Source organism: Mandrillus leucophaeus, unplaced genomic scaffold, assembly GCF_000951045.1.
Source record: "Mandrillus leucophaeus isolate KB7577 unplaced genomic scaffold, Mleu.le_1.0 Scaffold128, whole genome shotgun sequence".
Taxonomy (NCBI): Eukaryota; Metazoa; Chordata; class Mammalia; order Primates; family Cercopithecidae; genus Mandrillus; species Mandrillus leucophaeus.
Genome location: NW_012101209.1, coordinates 818,485 through 841,258, shown reverse-complemented (window position 1 = coordinate 841,258; position 22,774 = coordinate 818,485). Strand labels below are relative to the sequence as shown.

The 22,774-nt window shown below is 37.3% G+C and overlaps 1 protein-coding gene across 4 annotated transcripts in view; it reads right to left on the bottom strand.

Annotated features, from left to right (window-relative positions):
* Positions 1 to 22,774, bottom strand: part of PDE1C (phosphodiesterase 1C, calmodulin-dependent 70kDa) — a 583,126-nt gene that overhangs the window by 137,063 nt on the left and 423,289 nt on the right. For all 4 annotated transcript variants that reach the window (XM_011972179.1, XM_011972180.1, XM_011972182.1 and 1 more), the window contains 3 exons: positions 18,250 to 18,390; positions 4,084 to 4,184; positions 1,410 to 1,538 (listed from right to left, as the gene is read on the bottom strand). In XM_011972179.1, the coding sequence (XP_011827569.1) occupies positions 1,410 to 1,538; positions 4,084 to 4,184; positions 18,250 to 18,390 (371 nt within the window). The remainder of the gene's footprint in view (positions 1 to 1,409; positions 1,539 to 4,083; positions 4,185 to 18,249; positions 18,391 to 22,774) is intronic.

The following is a 22,774-nucleotide window of genomic DNA, read 5'->3' as shown; positions in this document are numbered from 1 at the left end:
CATTCAGGACATAGGCATGGGCAAAGACTTCATGACTAAAACACCAAAAGCAATGGCAACAAAAGCCAAAATTGGCAAATGGGATCTAATTAAACTAAAGAGCTTCTGCTCAGCAAAAGAAACTATCATCAGAGTGAACAGGCAACCTACAGAATGGGGGGAAATTTTCGTAATCAAATCTTTTATTATAACTTTTACTAATAGTTCAATTGCATGGAGGGTTACTTTTTTCCTGAAGTTGTGCAATGATTAATTGAATTGCTCTGAATTTTTCAGATGCTGGCTAAGTCTAGCATATTTCAATAAAATTTAAGTCAAATATTTCCATATGTTTTAATAAACTAAAGCTACATGGAAACTCTTAGCCACTCTTAATAAAAATCAGCCTCTCAGATTTATTGTTCAGTACAGTTTATTTCTCTGAATCCTTGAAAGATGGTGAGCACATAAATACCCAATAAACAGCTGATTATTTAATTAAAATATAAGGACTATTTCAGTCACAATGGATTCAGAATTTTGTAAGGATTTAGATGATCTCTGCCTGCAAGGTTTGAAGTGCCTTAACCTATATTTATAGCTACAATGATTTATTGGCTTGCTATATATGACACAAAGTGTGGTAAGCATTTTAAAATGATTCTGTTGTTTATCATAATGTATTCCAACTGCAGAATAAATGTTACTATCTATTTTCAAGAAATTAAATTTTTAAAGATGTAAAGATATTGAGTCACTTCCCAAATGTCATACAGCTAGCAAGTGACTGAGTCCATATTCAAAACACAGGTATGTGCCTAAATTCATGCAACAGAATTAAGTGTACATAATTTTTTTAAGTGTCAAATAATTTCCTTAGAAAGTATCAAAAGATTGATAAGAAGTCCAAATCAAATATAGGGTCAAAAACACATGTTATTAAATAAAAGATAAAATTCAGATTTAACGAATTCAGATAAAAGCAACACATTTCCTAGAGTTAAAAAAAAAAAAAAAAGCAAATATATCCAAAGTGTCCTCAGTTGAACACTGTTAGAAGTTATTTTTCAAACTTTCTTATTTAAGAATTTTTAGGACAACATCGAATTATTTGACTCAAACTGGTTTCACTTCCCAATTCATCAATAAAAAGCAATGTAAAGATGGCAGAATAAAGTAGTTGGAACTTAATCATAACATTCTATAGATTTTATTTATAAACATTTGAATATCTGTATAAAGAAAAAAGAGAGAGAAATAAGACATACATACATACACAAAGAGAAGGTGAGAGTGAGAGAAAGAAAGAGAGAGAAAGCAATACTAATCAACATTTTAGGTAAGGTGTTATTTTCTCAAAAGCAGCATACTTCATCCAACTTCAGAGTTCCTTCCCTGGCCTCCAAATCTCTCTCTTTTCTCATCCTTACCTCCAGTCATCCTTTGAGAGGTTAACCAAAATATTCATTTCCTCGTCATCTTGCAGAAGGCGATAAGCTGCACTTAAATGGTGATTCTCCAGTACAGATCTGTCATTGTACAGAATAGCTGGATCAGACCTGAACAGAAACCAAGCAAAATTCAGAATGTTAAACAGTTGCAATTTATTTGGGTAATTCTAACAGGCTAGAATGCACTACCACTTTTTCCCATGCTTAGAAATTATCTTTGTCCCCATGCCATTTATGTGAACCAAAAGCTCAACTAACACTACAAATCATCAATAGATGAATGTAGGGTATTTTAGTATCGGTACATGTGTGGGCAGAAAATATGTAAAATCCAGCCTGAGAACTCTCTTAAAACTGTTTTACAACCAGATCTCAATTACCTATATTAGTGGCAAAGGTGCTTTTTCTTTTTCTTTTTTTTAAATATGGGTCATGTCAAACTTCTTTATATTTTCTGGAATGACATTTATTTTTATTTTTATTTTATTCAATGAATGCACCAGTTTATTTATTTCAGCTGTAATTTTCAGAACACACATCACCTAGTAGGTACTATCTGTAAGCTACCTCTGATAGTGGCTTGATCTTAAAGTTTTTCCATGCAGAAACCACATGTGGAAAATTGAGAATAAAGAATATAAAGATTATAATGTCAGTTTTTAGTCCCTATCTCAAAGACCATACTATAGCTGAATGTCACTAAACACAGGACTGTATACTATTTTAAGATCTTAAATTTAATGAAAGCTCAGATTATTTGTTTCTCACCAAGGAAGCTGAGTTTCAGAGACTTAAAAAAACTTGTTAGAGCCTTTTGGTGGCCAAGTGGCAGGGCTGGGATGAAGGCAAGATCTTCTGACAGCTGGGCCAGTGCTTCCCCAAGATAACTTCCACCTGCCATTGGCCAAACTTTGGGCAGTATCTATCATACCCTGAAACTGTTAGGCTTAACATTTTATTCATCAAAGGATTAAGGGCCTAGTCACAGACTTTGTTTTCTGAACAGAGATCACACAGGCTGAGATGCTTTGGATAAAGTTCTGTTGAACAGGGCCAATGTTTAAATTTTGTTCCAAACCAAGCTTAACTGAACACATTGGAATTTTCCCACTCCTATTGAGATAACACAGAACATTCAAATCCCGAGGTGAAAGATCTGCTGTTACATCTGTTGAGTAAGTTAGATACCAACTGATGTGTATTTTGTGACACTCTTTTCCAACTCCTGTAATTAAGCCATTTTCCTCTGAGTTGGGGCTGGTTTTGATCCTGGTCTCCAGGCAAGACCCACATATGTTCAACCCACCTATCTTTCTTGGGCAGGTGCTCTTCACCATGGTCTCTGTCCTCAGAGCAAAGGTTCCACCCACAGACACACATTAAACAGTGCTACTCTATGGAATTCCCTGTGTTAAAGACCTTGGAACAGAACCACAAAAAGCTGCTTTTCTGTGGCTGAGACTAAATGAGGAGGCAGGAAGGTGGAACTGAAGCGAGTAGCCGAAGTTCTTTTGTCTGCTTCCATTCAATTAAAATTCTCCTTCTGAACAGAGATCAGACAATATTGTTTTCTTTTGTGTACACTGTAATTAAGTGTTGAGTTCATTAAATACCTGTAGATTGATTTAATGAACATAAACCTATCTAGAGTGTGCACCTGCTTTTTCAAGTGAAATTGGCAAGTATTTATTTGGTGTTAAACTCTCATCCCGCCCTGCTACATTCTTTCTCTTTGACTTACTACCTTTCACCATATCCTAGCTCCTTTTGATTACTATGTCAAGGATAATTAACTAACTCTACTGCCAGATTATCTCCAGTTCCACATCATTGCCTTAAGAGAGGGCAAGTTCTTAGGCTAGGAGAGGGCAAGGAAGAGTTTATCCTAAGTAGAAATGACAATTGACTGGTGCTATTGCCTGGAATTCTGTGCTGAGAGGAATACTCAGAATAAACCCACAGTTTAGTAAGAAAAAATACCAAAATCAATTAACAATATCTGTTACAGGTCAGGAGGTTCCAAGTGGGGCACTTGGACCCATATTTAATGTCTCCAATGGGAGGTTTGTGTTTACCTATGCAGTCAATTAGGAGGAATGCACAGGTTGCTCACGGTGAAGGTGGCCTACAGGAGACAACCTTACTCTTGGGGCCCTGAGACAGGGAGTGATGCAAGCACTAAACAGAGCAGATATGAAACCAGAGAGGATGAGAAGAGATCTCATGAGAATCCCAGAGATCAGAGGGTAAGATTGTTCAATGTTGTTAATGTCAACAAAAACATTCTAATCCTCACTGTCCTCATTCATTTCCTTTACGTGTCATCTGGCCCTTTACGTAAACTGCCCCATTTCCTGTTAGAAATAGGTAGAGTATGCACAGAACATACATAAACAAATAGCGAACATTAGAATAGAGAAGAAAAGGATATCTATATGAGATCTGAACAAAATAGGAGAATTAGGAGCAGACGGCTTCTTAAACTCTAAGTCTTGATTGAGGCTGACCAGACTGACCTCTCATGTAGAGGTTCATTATTTCAGAAACTCAAAATAGGAAAACTATGCAAAAGAAAGGTGACTAACACCTTTCTGATTTCTAAAACTGTCTCTGACCCCTCTTGCCTCTCTTCCAAATATTTCAACACCCTCACCGAGTCTGAATGTGGAAATTGTTGGTGGTTCCGGTATGCTCGTAGTCATGGATGGCAGCTGAGAAGATTATAGCAAAGATCTCCAGCTCCGTCAGCCAGTTCTGAAAGGAGATTACAGAGCAATCAGATGATCTGTTTCTTTCTCAAAGTCTTCAGCTTGCTGACAACACACCCACAGTGCTGCCTTTCCACCCTGCAGCTGATAAGCTATTGCCAAACACAAGTTTTCTGAGAGACAGAAATAAGTTATTTTCCTGTGAAGAGACTTGGAGACTTGTGATTTGAAAACAATGTGTTCAGCAAGGTTGAATAAGCTAACTAGTAGTTTTATCTTTTTCAAGAAATCAAAGAGAATGAACATGAAGACTTGAAAAGCCCTCATTGCATCCTCCCTCAACTTCTAAATAAAGTGCCTAGGTAGACACACACACACACACACACACACACACACACACAATTAGAAATTTTAACACAATACCAAGAACGAAGAGTAATAGAAAAACCTAACGTCTGATTATAGGAGGAATATCCATTAGGAAGTGGGTAGAGACAGATGGAAAAATAATACTTGGCTTTCTGCTCTATGCATGCTGATGACGTTTGAAAGAACTTCTCCCCATCCACACCATCAACACTGGCTGTGGGTCAGTGGTTCACAAAACGTGTTTCTTGGACATGCAGATGGTGTCAGCTGGCAGCTTGCTAGAAATGCTGGCAAATTTTTCAGCCCCACCCCAATCCCACTGATCAGAAACTCTAGGTTGTGGCCCAGCAATCTATGCTTTACCAAACCATCTAGATGGTTCTGATGCACACTAGAGTTTGAAAACTACTGCTGTGTTTCAATCTTCCTTAACTGACTTCCATTTAATGGACTCTGTGGATTTACTTCCTATCGCTTCTGTAAACGGTCCTGCCCCATGCCCACACGACAGAATATGCCTGACTCTGGCCACCTTCTCATATCCTTTGCTCACTTTTGTTACTAGTTAAATTCATACTTACATGATTCAGTATGGTTTATTCTAAACTGCATTTTAATAAATTGTATTTGTTATTATAATTATGTAATTAAATATGACACAAACCAATAAAATATGGACACAAAATTGGAGTTGTTATTTCTGTAGAAACTAAGTTTAAGGCTTTGGACAGTCACTAAAAGAACTGCTGTCAAAATATGTGTGACAACCGTGAAAGAGCAGAAAACATTTACAGAAAAGTTAGAGAGCTTCTGCACTCAGTTTGCTTCAGGCACGTCTTTAAGTTCCCATTTAACTTTCAAGAGATGAGACTAGAAACCTTAGATAGGGGCAGGGTTGATGTAAGACAAATGTGAGTATCCAAACTGGTGAACTCATAAAAGACCTGTGGTCTGAATTAAAGATTAGTGCATAAAATAGATTTATATAAGTTAATGCAAAATGAGTTAAAATGAACGTTTAAGTGTTTCTAATTCCCCACTTAAGCCGTATCTTTCAATTAACTACTAATTTTGGAGAATTATTGCCTTCTTTAAAAATCGGTGAGGGGAAAATAAACAAATGACATAGAATTTATGAAGAATACTTCAGAGTTGGGGCAAACATGAGCATAAACATACCTCATGAAAAAAGAAACCACTGTACTTTTGAAAATGATTCCTAACAGAATCCAGCATGAAATGTCAGGAAGCTTTCTGGCGTCTTCAGTAATATACCTCAAAAATACAAATTGAGGTACGTGGAATGGAAAGTCAAAGAGAAAACAGACTAAGATGAAAATCAACAAAATGAGATGAAAAAAAAGATGGGCAAGATAAGGAAAGATTGCAAGAAAATCGAAGCTGCAAAACACCTTGTAAAGGCATCAGAGAGCCTCCTCATCAGTCTCTTCATTGTCTTGGGGGCCCACGATGTGTCAGGCATTATGCTAGGTGCTTTTATATAGAAACTTACGTAACTCTCACAGCTCCGTAATCATAGGTACTGTTGTTATCCCCACTTGACAGATAAGGAAACAAGCCAGGGCGAGGTGCAGAACTTACCCAAGGTCACGTAACCAGTTATGTGACAAGCCACAAACCATGCCTCCAGAATTCTCACTCGTAATCTTACATTGTATTTTCATTGGATCATTGTTCATGTGTTTATCCAATTTGTCATAAAATTATATAGGCATAATTTTACATTGCACATTTTTCTTGATATTATTCATACATATATTACATATGTAGATTTTTTTTTCCATTTTGGCATTGTCTTTCTTTTCTTCCCTAATATTTTGTCCCCACCCATCTGTCCCCGGTTCCCTCTACCTCCTCTCCCACATGTATCTCTTATTCTAAGGTCATGTAGCGTTAATTTCACATTTTAAAATAAGATTATGAATGGGAGACAGTGTAACATCTAAACAAATCCTAGTCACAGAACATCAGCACAGGCAGCAGAGAGCATCTAAATAACAGTACAATTACAGTTCTCACATTACAACTATCAGTGACGCTTCCCTCCTTACCCAAATAATTGAACAAAATCCTATCTTTGGTATAACCTACCTCTATTAAACCAAAAACAATGAATGATTAAACAGGCATTCAACAACAACAACAAAAAAACACAACCATTGTCTTTAAAACTCATTTTAACACCTTAGTTTTTCAACAAACACCATGCATGCTTAGAATAAGTTATACTGCTTTGGGGATAAGAAGAAAGAAACATGGTATCTGGGAGAAACAGCTTCACAGAGGAGAGAGATGTTTAAGATCGGTCTTGAAAATTTGACAGAGAAAGAAGCGAAGGTAGGCATTTTCAGAAGAATGAACTAAATGAACAAGTCCCGTCAGCAAAAGCATGTTCATTTCAGGTAAGAAAATGATGCCCTTGACTGGAGCAGGAGTGAAGGCTGATCGAGGGCCTATGAGGTCAGGCATTAGAAAACAGAGTGAGTGAGGAATATAAACCAGATTCAGCAGGCGGTGAAGCTCACACAGAAGAGTCATGCAATCAGCTCCCCACTTCAGGAAGGACATTTGGACAGGAGGAGAGAAGGGAGATATAAAAGCATTTTTGTTGTTGTTGTTGTTTTTAAACAGGGTATCACTCTGTTGCCCCGGCTGGAGTACAGTGGTGCAATCTTGGCTCACTGCAACCTCTGTCCCTATGGCTCAAGCAACCCTCGGACCTCAGCCTCCCAAGTAAGGGCTGGGACCATAGGCACCCACCACCATGCCCAGCTATTTTGTTTTTGGTTTTTTGGTATTTTTAGTAGAGATAGGAGTCTCACCATGTTGCCCAGGCTGGTCTCTAACTTCTGAGCTCAAGCAATCCGCCCATCTGGGTCTCCCAAAATTCTGGGATTATAGGCATGAGCCACTGTGCCTGGTCAAAAGCAGTATTTTCAGATTGAAAAGTTCATATAGGATGTACAGACAGTGTGGAGGTAGAAGTCATATGACTTAGCAATTATCTGACTTTTGGAAGTGGTAGGAAGACCAGATGAGGTTGCAGTCGAGGAGAACAATATGTTAGATGACCTCAACACTCCTGGCCTCACTGAGTGGCTAACAAACCCCTCAGGTGGTATTAGATAGCATCATTAACAGAAACAGAGAAAGTAGGGGAAGCTATTTTGGAGGAAATTGAGCTTCCTATTTTAATATAGCTCAGATTTCCTTGCCTCTTCCAAATAAACTGCTGTGAACCCAGAAGGTTTTGGCTCAACCCATAAGAAGTCAGAAATTAAAGTCCCACTGGCATTTTATTCCAGAATTACCAATTAGTGGCAAGGTACAAATCACATATGCTACCAGTATTTTCCTGTCTACAAAATATGAGTGTCACAACTGGTTCATCTGAAAGGATGCTTTGACAACTGGTAATAGGGGGTCTTGAGTTTTGCTATGTATGACAGCAAGAAAGCAAGCCACTTGTTCCTGCATATAGGGGCAGATGAGGAGACATGGGGTACAACAGCCCAGAGGAAACCTGAAGGAAAAGGACATGGCCAATTTCTCATTGTTAGAGGAGATACTACTAGCAAGTTGTGACTTTTCTAATGTGAATGATAGAGTTTCTTTAGTAATCTGTTAGTTTTCCATGCTACCTTAACAAATGCTCAGTCTTGAAGGCTTAAAAAACACTTCCAGGCCTGGTGTGGTAGCTCACACCTATAATCCCAGCACTTTGGGAGGCCGAGGCGGGTGGATCACCTGAGGTCAGGAGTTTGAAACCATACTGGCCAACATAGTGAAACCCCGTCTCTACTAAAAATACAAAAATCAGCCGGGTGTGGTGGCTTGCACCTGTAATCCCAGCTACCCAGGAGGCTGAGGCAGGAGAATCACTTGAACCCAGGAGGCAGAGGTTGCAGTGAGCTGAGATCGCACCACTGCACTCCAGCCTGGGTGACAGAGCGAGACTCCCTCTGTCTAAAAAAAAAAAAAAAAAAAACGCTTCTGATTATTTGCACACAGTTCTGCCAGTCAGAAGCCCAGCCCAGTGTGGATGGGTTCCCTGGTCAGGGTATCCCAAGGCTGACATCAAGGTTCGGAAAGGCCTGCGTTCCTTTCTGGTGGCTCTGGGGGAAAATCTGCTTCCAAGAATATTCGGGGCATTGGCAGAATTCATTTCCTTCTAACGTTTTCCACGGTTTCCCTCTTCACCTTCAAGCTGGCAATGACTGTTGGGTCCTTCTCACACTTGAAACCTCTGATTTCAGCCATACCTCCTTGACTTTGATGAACTTGTGTGTTTACATTGGGCTCACCTGGAAAATCCAGGCTAATCTCCCTATTTAAGTTCTTCCGATTGTTAACCTTAATTGCATCTGCAAAATCCCTTTTACAATCCAATGTAACATATTAATAAACACATGTGACACCAGAGAACAAAGGTTGCAGGAGCCAAGTTTCTACTAATTACAATCCCTAATAAAATTATTTGGCACTCTTCAAACAAAATGTAATTTTGATATCCTGAGTCTTTCCTGTATTAATTATGGTCGTGTCATAAACGACCAAAAAAAAAAAAAAAAACAAGATACGCAGCTTCTCCTTTCTGGAAAAAAAAAAAAAAATAGACAAAGGGAAGATTACTGGCATCTTGCTTGACAAAAGCAAGGAAAGTGGCAAAGGGATAGTTTTGGAGTTTGAAAACTTTTCACCTAAATCAAAAAGTAAACTAGAACTTAGAGTCTAAGAACATCTATTCAATCAATAGATAATTCTTCAATTTATTTCTGTCTAAGGATTTTCTCTTGGAAATGAGCAAAATAATTCTGAAAGGATCCAAGCATCTTCTAGGCACTTAAGTTAAACAATAATGAGTAATACAAACAGATTACAATGTTTTACATTTACAAAGTATTACTGTTGATGTTGAAGCCCAGACACCACTTTATCAATGGGTTGTTTTGATTCTCTATGTGTCTTACAATTTATAACACTGAAATGATTTAAAGCATTTTCTCCCTCTTGGTTTGTAATGAAAGGTTAGAGTCACAGTATGTTCTCCATTCATCAGAATGCTCCCCACTGTTTTTGTAAGCTCACAATGAAAGAAGTTTGTTTTGAGCTACATTTCAAAGAGAGAGTAGGTAGGAAATAGTTTCTATATTTAAGAATCATTCTAAATATGGCCTGAATTGATCATGGAAATTCAACAGCAAATGGAAAATGAGCTCATTTAAGAATAGCATGCAGTAAATCGTGATCACTGCTATGATACAACATTTATGTTAATGATAACTTGTACTGGCATAAATGCTGGGTGTTTTTGGTGAGAGATGAAGAAGCTGCGCATGATTCACTTTTATGTCCCCAGAGTATATTCTGCACAATAGGTATGTTGAATAGATGAGTTCAAAGTGCATTTTTACATCCATTTTCATCCTCATCACAATACCTGGAAGTAAGTGCACATGAGGATACTGAGGTGTAAGAATATAAGAGGCCTTTTTTTTTTTTTTTTTGCCAAAGGCATATTGTAGAAGCATGCCTAATATTCAAATGCACAACAGTCAGAGCTGGGACCAAATCCTGGCTCCCATACTGTACTCAGTTGCTTGGGCTGCCATAACAAAATAACACAGGCTAGGTGGCTTACACAACAGAAATTTATTTTCTCACATTTCTGGAGGAGAAAGTCCAAAATCAAGGTGTCAGCAGGACTGTTTTCTCCTGAGACCTCTCTCCTTGCCTTGCAGATAGCTATATTCTCTCTGTGTCCTCACAGTGGACTCTTCTCCCTGCAAGTGCATGTCTGTATTCTAATCTCCTCTTTCTCTAAGAACACCAGTCATAATGGATTACAGCCCATCCATACGACTTCATTTTACCTTAATACCTCTTCAAAGGCCATCTCTCCAAATACAGTCCCATTTCAAGGTCCTGGGGACTAGGACGTCAATATATGAATTGATGAGAAATACAATGTAGCCCATACAGCTACTTTATAATAGAATAATTTTAATTTCTATGAATTAGAGATTTCTCTTCTTTAAAATAAGAATAGCATTACTTGTAATGGGAATCACTTTTGATTGCCCAACTGTCCTTTTTTTCCTTACTAACAATGTCTCTGATTTTGTTTGAGATGGCAATGTGTCAGACTTCCCTATGTATTGCAGTGGCCATGAGTCACAGGTCTGGCCAATAAAACAGATGTGAAAGTTGCTGCTTTGGATTTCTGGATAGCTCTTTAAAAGTGGGCATATTTATTTGGTTTCCAACTTTTGTGCTTTGTATTCTCCCTTATCTTTTTACCTGGATTTGCAAAGGTACATCAGCCATTTTACAAGCATAAGGACAAAAGCTACAGTCAAAGAGGTGGGAAGGACACTGAGAAGGCTGTTGCTGATGAAGAGCTGCCATGCCCTCCCTAGAGGCCTCTTTGAACAGACCACACAAATACAGAGGACACCCACACCCGTGACCCATCTAACCTACCTGGACATGCACTTACAAATAAGTTCCAACAACCAAATTTCACTTGACATTTTGAGGGAAAAAAAGCCAATAGTGTAAGAAGAGTCTCATAAACAAATAGCATATTCCCCATGAGTTAAAAGAGATAATTCTATTTTTAAAAAGACTTCTAAAAGAGGTTTTCAAAATGTGTAGGTATATTCATAAATATGTAAGGTTGCTAAGACAATAGCACATTCCAAGGGCAAAAAAAAGAGGAGCTCCCGAAATTAAAAATATTGCTAACTAAAAATACTAAATAAACAGATTGAATAACTAGAAGAACATATCTGAAGGCCAAACTGATAATGTGGAAGAAAGAGTTGAGGACATCTCTCAGGAGGTATCATTAAAATACTGAAAGATGGGAAAACATGGGAGGAGCTAAGAAGTCTGAAGATGGACTCAGAAGGTCTAAGAGAAGTGCCAGAAGCAGACAGAAGAGAAAACAGACAGGGAGAAATACTCAAATAAATAACAGAAAGTGTTTGGCTTTCTTCTTTTCAAGCACATAGTAGGATTAGACTTTCTGGCCCCTTTATGGTTGGGAGGGGCTGTGTGAGTCATTTTGGCCAGTGAGTTGTGAGCAGAAGTGATGAGCAGAGTTTCTAAGCCATGGAATTTAAATACAGATATAGGAAGACCAGAGACCCTTTCTCTCTACCATATTGCTTGCCACCCTTCGGGGGGTTGCTTTTTCGGAAATTTTGGGCCTGGAGTGAGAATGACACAGGCAGATTCTTTAACTCACTGTTATGGGGGTGAAAAAAACCAGACATTATTTCTAAACCACTGAGATTTTGGAATTGTTTGATCCTGTAGCAAAATATAGCCTACCCTAAGGAAAACACTCCAAATGAATGCAAACCTTAGGAGTGAAGAAGATGTATTCTCCCACTAATATGTTATCTTATGTTATTTTTGAGAAAGTCTGTATATAAGATCATACAACTAAAAAGCAATCACAAGTTTTGAAATATTTTACATATATGATAAGTGTTGTTAGTCATGATTACTTATGTTTAATAATAATAATAACTACCATTTACTAACATTCCACTGCATGCTAGGCATTAGGTAAACATTTTCATTAAAAAATGTTGAGAAATTCAAACTTTTTTTAAGCAAAATATTAAGTTCTCAGGAATGGAGATGTCATAACCAAAGAAAATAAAAGTGGTTAATACATAAGGAAAATGTTTAATTTACTAGTATTAACAATAAAAAGTAAAAACAAACACGCACATATGAAACTTTAGTGGGGAAATATTGCTATGCAAGGAGGGTAACCACATTATCATTTACAGGGGTGGAAAAAATGTTAACTGTTTAAGTTACAGAATAACCCAATAATGAACTATTAGATTTTCTTACCATAATAAATATATAATGACCTAGGGAAACTATCATAATATATGATTATTGACTATATATTATATATATAGAGAGAGTCAATAAAGTATTAGAGGCTTATTTATCCTGTTTGTTTCAATAAATCCCAGTATTATAGACTTATGTATCCTATTTGTTTATATAGCCAATATCCTATAATGGTACAATATCCTATAATATCCTATATTATAATATAGAATATATTACATATCCTATAATGTAATATAACTTTAATAATTTAAATAATATAAAGTTATATTATATTATAGGATATATGATATAATGTTACAATATCCTCTAATCTTATATCCAATATCCTAAAATGTTCACAGCTCACTTCACCTAAGTAACGGTCTCACAGAGAAGTAATTTTACAAATAAAATTTAAACAATTTGTAACTGTTTAAGTGATAGGATGACCCAATAAGGGTCCATAAGATGGTCCCACTACTGGGATGACCTACTAGTATTAACAAAAAAAACTTCAAACAATATAGATATAAAGTTCCCTTTGACCACCACTCCAGGATGAGAATCTCCCCAGAGGTAACCACTATCTTCAATTTACTGCTTATGTTTTTAGATGTTTTTCAATATATTTTCATATATATCTATGTGCATATACATGTGCTATGTTTAATAATATACATCATGTAGAACATATTTTTCTAAAACTTTTTAAACTTAATAATACATCTTGAATTTCAGTCATAGAAATCTATGGTATTTCAGAGTTCTAACTCCCTATTGATAGGTATATATATACTTGGTAATTGTTCACTATGGCAAACATTGCTACAATGAATTTGACTGTTTAAGGCCTCTGTGGGTACACTTGGAAGTGCTAGAGCATTGGTATGTATATTTTTTCTTATAGCAATCACTGCAAAATTGTTTTCTTACATGACTATACTAATTTACCCTCAGATGAGCAGTATATGAGAATATAATTTCTTCTCAATCAGTGGTTCTCAACCTGGGACTATTGCTCCTCCAACCAGTGGTTTATTTGGCAAGATCTGGAGACATTATTCATTGTCACAACTGGAATGGGGAGTGGTGATACTGGCATCTAGTGACTACAGGTCAGGCATACTGCTACACTTCAATGCACAGAAAAGTGACAAATAATTATCTGTCCCCAAACGTCAACAGTGCTGAGGTTTAGAAACCCTGCCCTGCTTCCTAACCAAGTTAATATTATCAAACTCAAATTTTTATCCATATGTATATAATGGATTAAAATTAGTATAAGTTTATATATATTTGGACACTAATGAGTGGTGCATTTTTCATATTTCTTTTATCGATTAAATGTATTACCTTTTCTGTTAATTGCCTGTTCATATTTTTTGACTGAATTTGTGTCATTTTCCTGACTCATTTATACAATCTGGATCTTAATCTATGCTCTCTATGTATTTTCTCCAAATGCTTACTTCATTAATTTGTTTATGATTCTTTTTATCCTACAGAAGTTTTTAACTTTAATATATTCAAATTAATCAACATTTTGTTGTACAACTCTTGTGTTTCAAAGCTGAATTTTAAAAAGAACGTCTTTTTTCAAGGCTATAAACATATTCTCATTTTTTCTTCTAATATGATCCATTTTTACTTTTGTATTTACATCTTTAATTCATTTGTCAGATTTTTGAGGGGTGAATGACTCAAAGTAGAATGAAGGCATTCCGTTTTTTTCTAAATAGCTAGCTGTGGCCAAAACGTTTTCTAAACTGGGTAATTTTCCCCATAAAGTTGTCTACAGTCAAGTTTTCATGTTCTCACCTGCAATTTTTTCTTCATTATACTCTACTCAGTGTTCCATTCTCGCCAAACCACTGAGACAACTCATGTCAAGGTCAACAATGACTTCCATGTTGACAGAGTGAATGGTCACTTCTCTGTCCTTGTCTCACTTGACCATCTCAGCATGTCCCATGCAATGCACCACGGTCTTCTTGAAGAATTCTCTTTCCATGGCTTTCATGGCCCCAAACTCTCTTGGTTTATACCCCATGTCACTGGCCACTCTTTTTTAATTTCTATTGTTGGCTCTAATTCTTTGCCTTCATTTTGATCTTTGGAGTGCTCCAGGACTCAGTTCAGAGCCCCTTCTAACTATCTATTCACTCTCTCTTTAGATCATCTCATCTAGTTCCATGTCTTCTTATACTATTGATATGCCCAAGACTACCTAATCTACATGTTTATCCCCAACCTCCCCTGGAACTCTAGCATCCTTTTTCTTTCTGCTTGGCCTCTGTATGTGGATGTCTACTAGGGATCTTAAGCTCTACATGTCTAAATCAGAATTCTTGATCCCCTTTCCTCCAAAAATTGGTTTGCCACCAGGCATTCTTGTCAACTGTTTATCAAACCAAGAATCTAAGATGTATTCTCAATTCCCCACTTTAATGTTCCAAATCCTATTCACCACAGCAGTCCTTTTAACTCTGTCTCAGAAACAGCATTTTCTTCTCTCCATCCCAGCAGCATCCTTCCTAGTCCAAACTATCAGCATCTCTTCACTAGACTTCTGCAGGATTTTCCTAGCAGGCTGCCTTAAAAACCATTCCCCACAGTAATCCTTTTTGAATCTTCATCAGATCACATCACTCCCCTGTCTAAAACCCTGTAGTGGCTTCCTACTGACTGCACTTAGGATAAAATTGGAACTCATTAGCATGGCCTGTAAAGCCAGACCTGGTCTAGCTCCTGCTTCTTCCTCAGCCTCATAATGCACCACTGTCCCCATCATGTGCTGTTCCCACCAGGCTTGCCTTACTTCTGCTCCTTGAATGTAGCAAAGTTATTCTCTCACAAGACTTTTGTACTAAAACCCTGCACTAACTCTGCAGTCACACTCTTCTTTCACTGTTAGCATGGCTGAAGCCAAAAAACACAACTATCTCAGCTTAAATACTATCTCTAGAGAGAGTGATTTCCTGACTATCTGATAAAACACCCAGCTTTCCCTGGGTAGGTCCTCTATTTTAATTCTCTACAGAGTATTAATAACATTTTCTTGATTGCTTTCCATTGATCTCTTGTATCTGTAACTTCACACCAGAATGTTACGTTCCACAAGAGTACTGATATCCTCCTATCTTGTTATCTTGTTCATTATCTTAGTCCATTTGGGCAGCTATAACTGAATGCCATAGGCTGGGTGACTTATAAACGACAGAAATTTATTTCTCACAGTTCTAGAGGCTAGGAAGCTTAAGATACTGAATGCCATAGGCTGGGTGACTTATAAACGACAGAAATTTATTTCTCACAGTTCTGGAGGCTAGGAAGCTTAAGATACTGAATGCCATAGGCTGGGTGACTTATAAACAACAGAAATTTATTTCCCACAGTTCTGGAGGCTGGGAAGCTTAAGATCAAGGCACTGGTAGATGTGGCATCTGGTGAGGGCCTGCTTCTGGATTTATAGATGACTGTGTCCTTACATGGCAGAAGAGGGAAGGGAACTCATTTTTATAAAGGCACTGATCCCATTCACGACAGCTCCACGCTCATGACCTAGTCACCTCCCCTAGGCCCCATTACCTAATATCATCACATTGGAAGTTAGGATTTCAACAGAGGAATTTGGGAGAACACAAACATTCAGTCTATAGCATCCTATAATAAAGGACCCAGCATATAAGTTCTCAATAAACATTTGGGTTTATTTTTTGAAACTCTAATCAATTCTATTGATACATTTGCCTATTTTTTCACAAACGGCACATGCTCAGCTTCAGTAGATATTTTAATATCTAAGAGAGTAAGAACTATTCCCCATTAGATTATTCTTTTACAAAATTGTCTTTTCTAAGGTTGTGAAATACCTATTTTACATGAATTGCAGATTCAAATTATCATGTTTCATATAAGGATCCTTGAAACTTTGATTAGTATTTCTTTGAATTTATAAATTACTTTGAGGGAAATTGACATCTATATAGTACTGAGGTTTCACTCACATTAAAAAATGATGCCTTTTCCATTTATTTAAGGATCATTTTTGTGCCCTTTGATTTAGTTTTACAGTTTCCTTTTTATTGTTTTTGAAGCTCTTTATAGGTGATTTATATGCTTTTTAAAAACTGTTGGGAATGTACGTTTTTCTATTACACTCATTAATTTCCAGTGCATAGGAGAATTCTTTTATCTAGACCTGTTGAGGTATTTTATTTGATCTAAGAATTTGTAGGGTTTTATTTTATTTTCTAAAGGAGATGATCACATTATTTCACAGAACGTATCTTCAACTTTTGAAGATGTCATATTGCATACTGCATTCTTGAGGTTGAGATGTCCAGAAAAATGCCAAGAGGGAGTATTAATGTGGGTATCCCTGTCTTGCTCCATGTATTCATGGAACAATCATTCAATATGATGCTTGCTCTAAATGTTTGGTAAAAATCTTTTATTGAGTGAAAAATGTTCCCTTTATAATCTTGTTATAACTTAACTTCAAAGATCGTGTTTTAAATACTATTTTTAAGAAATCAGCTTTATAATGAGGAAGAACTGAAAAAATGATCACAGGTTTTAGGAAAATTCTGCAGTGTTTTAACAATAATGCCTAATTGTTGAGCTTCCTTTAGGAGGCCGAGTACTTAATATTTTTGATACTTCATTCCTAACCATCAGAGCACTTCTACAAAGTGAAATATTTTTCACCATTTTAAAAGATGAGGAAGTCTTCACTCAGAGACTCAAGTAATTTATCATAGGTCACAATATCTAGCAAGCAATTAAGAAGGGAATTATAGCCACTGTATCTAGCTCCAAAGCCCATACTTCTCCCACATAATCAATTTTTAATTCAGTGAGCTATTAGGCCAAGTCTTTCAACAGGCACTGAAGGAAAAGATAACAAATGTGCCCTGGGTTTATGGAATAATTGATAACTATATCCAAAGTATGTCTATCTTAATGTCAATTCTAAAGGAAATTTCAAAGTAAAAAGTCATACAGACCTGTTTTTGCCTTTAATGGCTTTATCTTTTTAAATGAATGGCTTACATCAAGGAAAAAAAAAAAAGCAAAGACAACCAAGTTGAGCAGGTTAGTAAATACAGAACACAAATTCAAAAACAACTGAAGATGGTGCATGCCTATAGTCCCAGCTACTCAGCAGCCTGTGATAGTAGCACCACTTGAGCCCAGGAGTTCAAGGCTGCAGTGAGCTATGATCTCTCCATTGCACTCCAGCCTGGGTGATAGACTGAGATTCCCATCTCTTAAAAAAAATTTTTTAAAGCAAAACAAAAAACATCTAAAGAGCTAAAATGTTGGGCCAAAAGAAGCAAGAAACATTTCAAATGGTTAGATGTAAAGATTTACCATTAGGTTAAAATACTCAAAGGCATACAAAGAGGATGTGAATAACCATAGTCCCTGTGAAAAAGACCTAGTGGTTTAAACCAAAAGCTAACTTTGCATAACATGGTTGCCAAGCACATGGAATACAATTTCAGTATGCATGAATATCATTGTTATTCACCATAGCAAAAGGTTAATAGTACCACTCTCCATATCTAGAAATACATATTTAGTTGTAGTCATTATATTTAAATTGGTTATAACCCAGTGAAGATGCAGATCACTACTAGGTATTTATCTCATCAGGCTCAGGATGGAGAAAATTTCAGAGGCAACGGGGAACTCCAAGACTTTCCATATTGGTTAGATTACTCCCGGGAAACAGGAAGTCCATAAAACAATGCACGACTTGTGGCCTCCAACTCATCAGAATTGGAACAGTCACCATTAAAAATTCATCCTTACATCTTTTGGGGAACTTAAGAGTTCCTATCCCTACTTACCGCCACTCCTGTCTTATAGAGGAGGTAATGCACTGTCTGTGTAACATCAGCAGCGTGCATTAAGTTATGGTAAGGATTTTTGTGCTTGCTGTATCCCACTTCCAGGGCCTCCACAAATGAGACAAGTGCAGAAATGGGGATCTGAAAGAGAGCAGTAAGGTTAATTAACTAGTGACTTCACTGCTTTCAATGGAGACACAAATGTCTAAGGCACCAGGACTGCTTTTTCTCTGAAGGCATAACATATGAGGAAGCTGGAACTTTACACAGTTAATAAAAAGTACTGACAAAATTATCAGATAATTTGAAAATCTAACAGGAAGTCCTTGGTTGAGGAATAGCCTGCCTTGTAAATTTTTCTTTGTTGCTGATTTCAGAATCCCTGAGAAATGACATCTAATCATTTTAAGATACTTAGTTTTATTAACATGTAAAGCAGTAATTTTTAATACACACACAGAAAACTGAGTTGTTGGTGACTATGTTAATTTTCTGTATTTCCTTGTCCTCATCTACTCTTCCCCTCTAACCCTAAGGGAAAAAAGGATGCTACACAGGTCACCAAACAATGTTGTAAACAACACTGAGGAATTCAAAAATAATACTAATAATTAGTACCTGTTTGTGGAATCATTCACTATTTGTAATGTAATATCAGTAGAATGAGATCTTCCAAATTCTAAGTCACCAATAATAAATTGCCAAGTAACAAACATAAGAACGTAGCCTGTTCCTGTTCCCATGTATAACAGACTATCGCATTTTGGTTTTGAGTTTTGCTTTAGCTTGGTTTTGGGTTTTGATTTTGTTTTGTTTTTCTTATGTGTTCAATGTATATAACCATTCCTTTCAAAGGGCATTGTTTTCAGGCAGTTTATATTTGTTTTGCAATAATTTTATAACTTATGATTTTTGTGCACTTTGTTTTCCTACAAATAAATGAGATATGCTGCATAGTATGTATTCATTTATTTCTCAATGAATAAAATACTTCAGCCTTTATTTGCAACTACCAGTCACTCAGAGTATTTCCAATTAGATTAATTGTTCTTTCATCTGAAATATGTATAATATACATGCCTTCCTTTCTATGTAACATTGCAGTGAAGAACATTGCAAAATGCATGTACAAAATAAGGGCAAAATAAGGGCATCCAGAAAACATTCATTGTATTAGTTTTCTGGATCCATTCCATGGTTCAGGGTAAATTATATAATATAAAGCTAGGGGAAAAGGAGAGGATGTGTCCTCCTGAGGATTAACTATTACATTTGTAAAAAAAAAAAAAATAATAAGGAAAATGCTAAGTTAATGCTCCTGAGATTCCATAAGCTGTTCTCCCTTGGTTGTATTCTTCCATTTTACCATTTGTGGATTTTTAAAAATTTAAATACGACCTTTAAGAGGTAAGAGATGAATTCATTATCATTTTTAGAAATAAAAATCCAATGAAACTGGGCTCCTTGGGTTGTTTTATAGAGATCCGAGATTTGCTGAAAGGGCTGTGTGTGTGTGCACAGGAACTTTGTTCCAAGGAAAGTCTCCAGCATCCTCTCCACCATCCACAAGATTTTCATACAGATTTCCGATGCAAAAAAAAAATTAAGGACCTAAGGACCATGGCCATGAAGTATTTGTGGTCATGTAAAGACATATTTCCTCAGTGGGAGGGGTTTCAAGATGGCTAACTATAGGCATCTGGCACTCACCTCCTCCACAAAAAAGAACCAAAATAGCAAGTAGATAATCACATTTCAAATAGATTATCCAACACTAGAATTCAACAGAGAAGTAACAGGAAACACCTAAAGCAAAGAAGGAGAGCGAATCAAGTCATGGATTGGCTGGAAGCCTGGAGAGGCTGTCTCTTCAGTGAAAAGAAAGGTGAGTGAGTGACTGCTAGCAGTCCACATTCCCTCCTTGGACTCCTGTATCCTAGCCACCAGAAAGAGCCTAAACCCTGGCAGACCCTGAGACTAAGATAGGGAGCTGCCTGGAGATCGCATGAAGACATTGCTCCATACAGGGAGCTCATGCTGGGTCCCACACATCCCCTAACCCCTAACCAGCTACAGCAAGGCACCATATTGAGAGCCCAGCCCCCACAAGACTGCACATTACCTGGGGGCTCATTAGTCCTTGTATCTCCATATCTCAGGAGCCCCACTGACATTCTCTGCCTGCAGCCACCACTGTGGCTGGCTGTTGCCTCCAGGGTTGAAGTATGAACCATCAGCAAAGACTGCACGTCCTCCAGGAACAAACTCACCATGCATGTTCATGTACCGTAAGGACAAAATCCCCCACCTGCAACAGTTTCCATGAAGGGCTGCTGCAGCCATGACCAAAGCACAAATGAAGTGCATGCTCCCAGCCACCTGTATACAGCTGCTGCCACTGAAAGCAACCACATACTCCACGGTAGCAGGGCTGCAGATCCAACAGGCCCAGCTCCACACCTTCCAGTGCCTCAACACACCATCTGGGGGCCTGAGGACTGCCCACTCCAGTCTACCACTATTGGGAACTGAGTACTCCTCTCAAGCACCTGAGGTCAGGCCCACTCAAAGTGATGCTCCCATCACAGCTGGGATCCACCTGCACATGCTACCTGTGAGCCTGGAGACTGGCCCACCCAGCCTGTCGTAGTCACCTCTATGATGCTTGGAACCAAGGGGTTAGTCTCACCACTGCTACTTCCAATGCTCATGCCTGCTGTTCAGGGTACTGAGAAGCCCCAATCCACTTGGCCCACTGCTGCCACTACTGGCTCCTGAGCAAGCCACCTGGAAGCCCAAGAATCAGGCCTGTTAGACCTGCTAACACCAGTGCAAGTGTAGAAATCCCTGGGGCCCAAGGCATGGGACAGGCATGCTTGGCCCACCACTGCCACTAATGGGGCCCAAGGTCAGGCCCAACTTGCATCCCATCTCCAGTGAAACTTCACCAGAGCCTCTACTAACAATTATACTCTAAGCTACTGAAAAAATTATGTACACTGCTGACATGGTTTGTAGCCAAAGGAATCATACAAAGACTCTACTACTACACACACCCAGAATCAAAGCCAAAGTTCTCTACTCAACCAACATCATAGATATGTCTTCAGGAAAAAGTCTTCCCATGTGAAAGCAAATGTTAAAAATGGAAAGAAGTGACTGTTAAACAAGATGCACAGATATTGACATAAGGACACAAGAAACATTTATAAAGCAAGGAAATATGACACTTCCAAAGGATCATACTAATTACCCAGCAAGAGACCCCAATCAAAATGAAATTTGTGAAGTCTTGGATAAATAATTCAAATTATCGATTCTAAAGAAGCTCAGTGATATACAAGAGAATACATAAAAGTAATACAAAGAAATCAAGAAAACAATTCAGGATACTAATGATAAATTTACCAAGGAGATAGCTATCATACAAATTACCAAAGAGAAATTATGGAATGGAAGAATTCATTTAATGAAATACAAAATACATTTGAAACTTTCAACAGTAGACTAGACCAAGCAAGACGAAAGAAGTTCAGAACTAGAAAACAGGTCTTCACAAAAAATGCATCTGGCAAAAATAAAGAAAAAAGAATATACAAAGCATACGTGGCAAATGGGACACCATTAAACAACAAAATATTTGCATTTTCAGTGTACCCAAAACCAAAGAGGAAACAAAAGAGTTAGAAAACCTATTCAACAAAATGCTAGTGGAAAAATTCCCAAATGTAGCAAGAGACTTAGTCACCAGACACAGGAATCTCAAAGATTCCCAAACAGATACAATTCAAAAAGATCTCCACAGCACATAGGAGTCAAACTGTCAAAAGCAAAGCCAAAAAATTCTTAAAATAGCAAGAGAAAAACATGTAGTCACTTACAAGGAAACCTTCATCAGATGAACAGAAGATATCTCATTAGAAACCCTACAGGCTAAAAGATAATGGGATAATAGATTCAAAGTCCTAAAAGAAAAAAAAATGCCAATAAAGTATGCTATATTCAGCAAAGGTATTCTTCATTAATGAAGGAGAAATAAAGCCTTTCCCACACAAGCAAATGCAGAAGGAATTCCTCATCACTGGACCAGACCTACAGTGAATGCTTAAGGGAGTCTTACACCTGGAAACAAAGAAACAATATCTACCATCATGAAAATGCAAAAGGAAAAAACTCACTGGTTAAGCAAATACACAAATGAGGAAGAGAAAAGACCCAAATGTTACCACTACAGAAAACCATCAAACCACAATTATAAATAATCAGAAAGTAAGAAAGGACATACAACACAATCTGAAATTAATTAATAAAATGACTAGAATAAGTCCTCGCGTATCAATAGCAACCTTGGATGTATATTGATTAAAATTCCCACTTAAAAGATAGACTGACTAAATGGATTAAAAAAAAATCCATGATCCAACTATATGTCGCCTATAAGAAACTCTTTTCACCTGTAAAGACACATGTAGACTGAAAAGAAAAAGACATAAAAAATATTCCATGCAAATGGAAATCAAAAGCA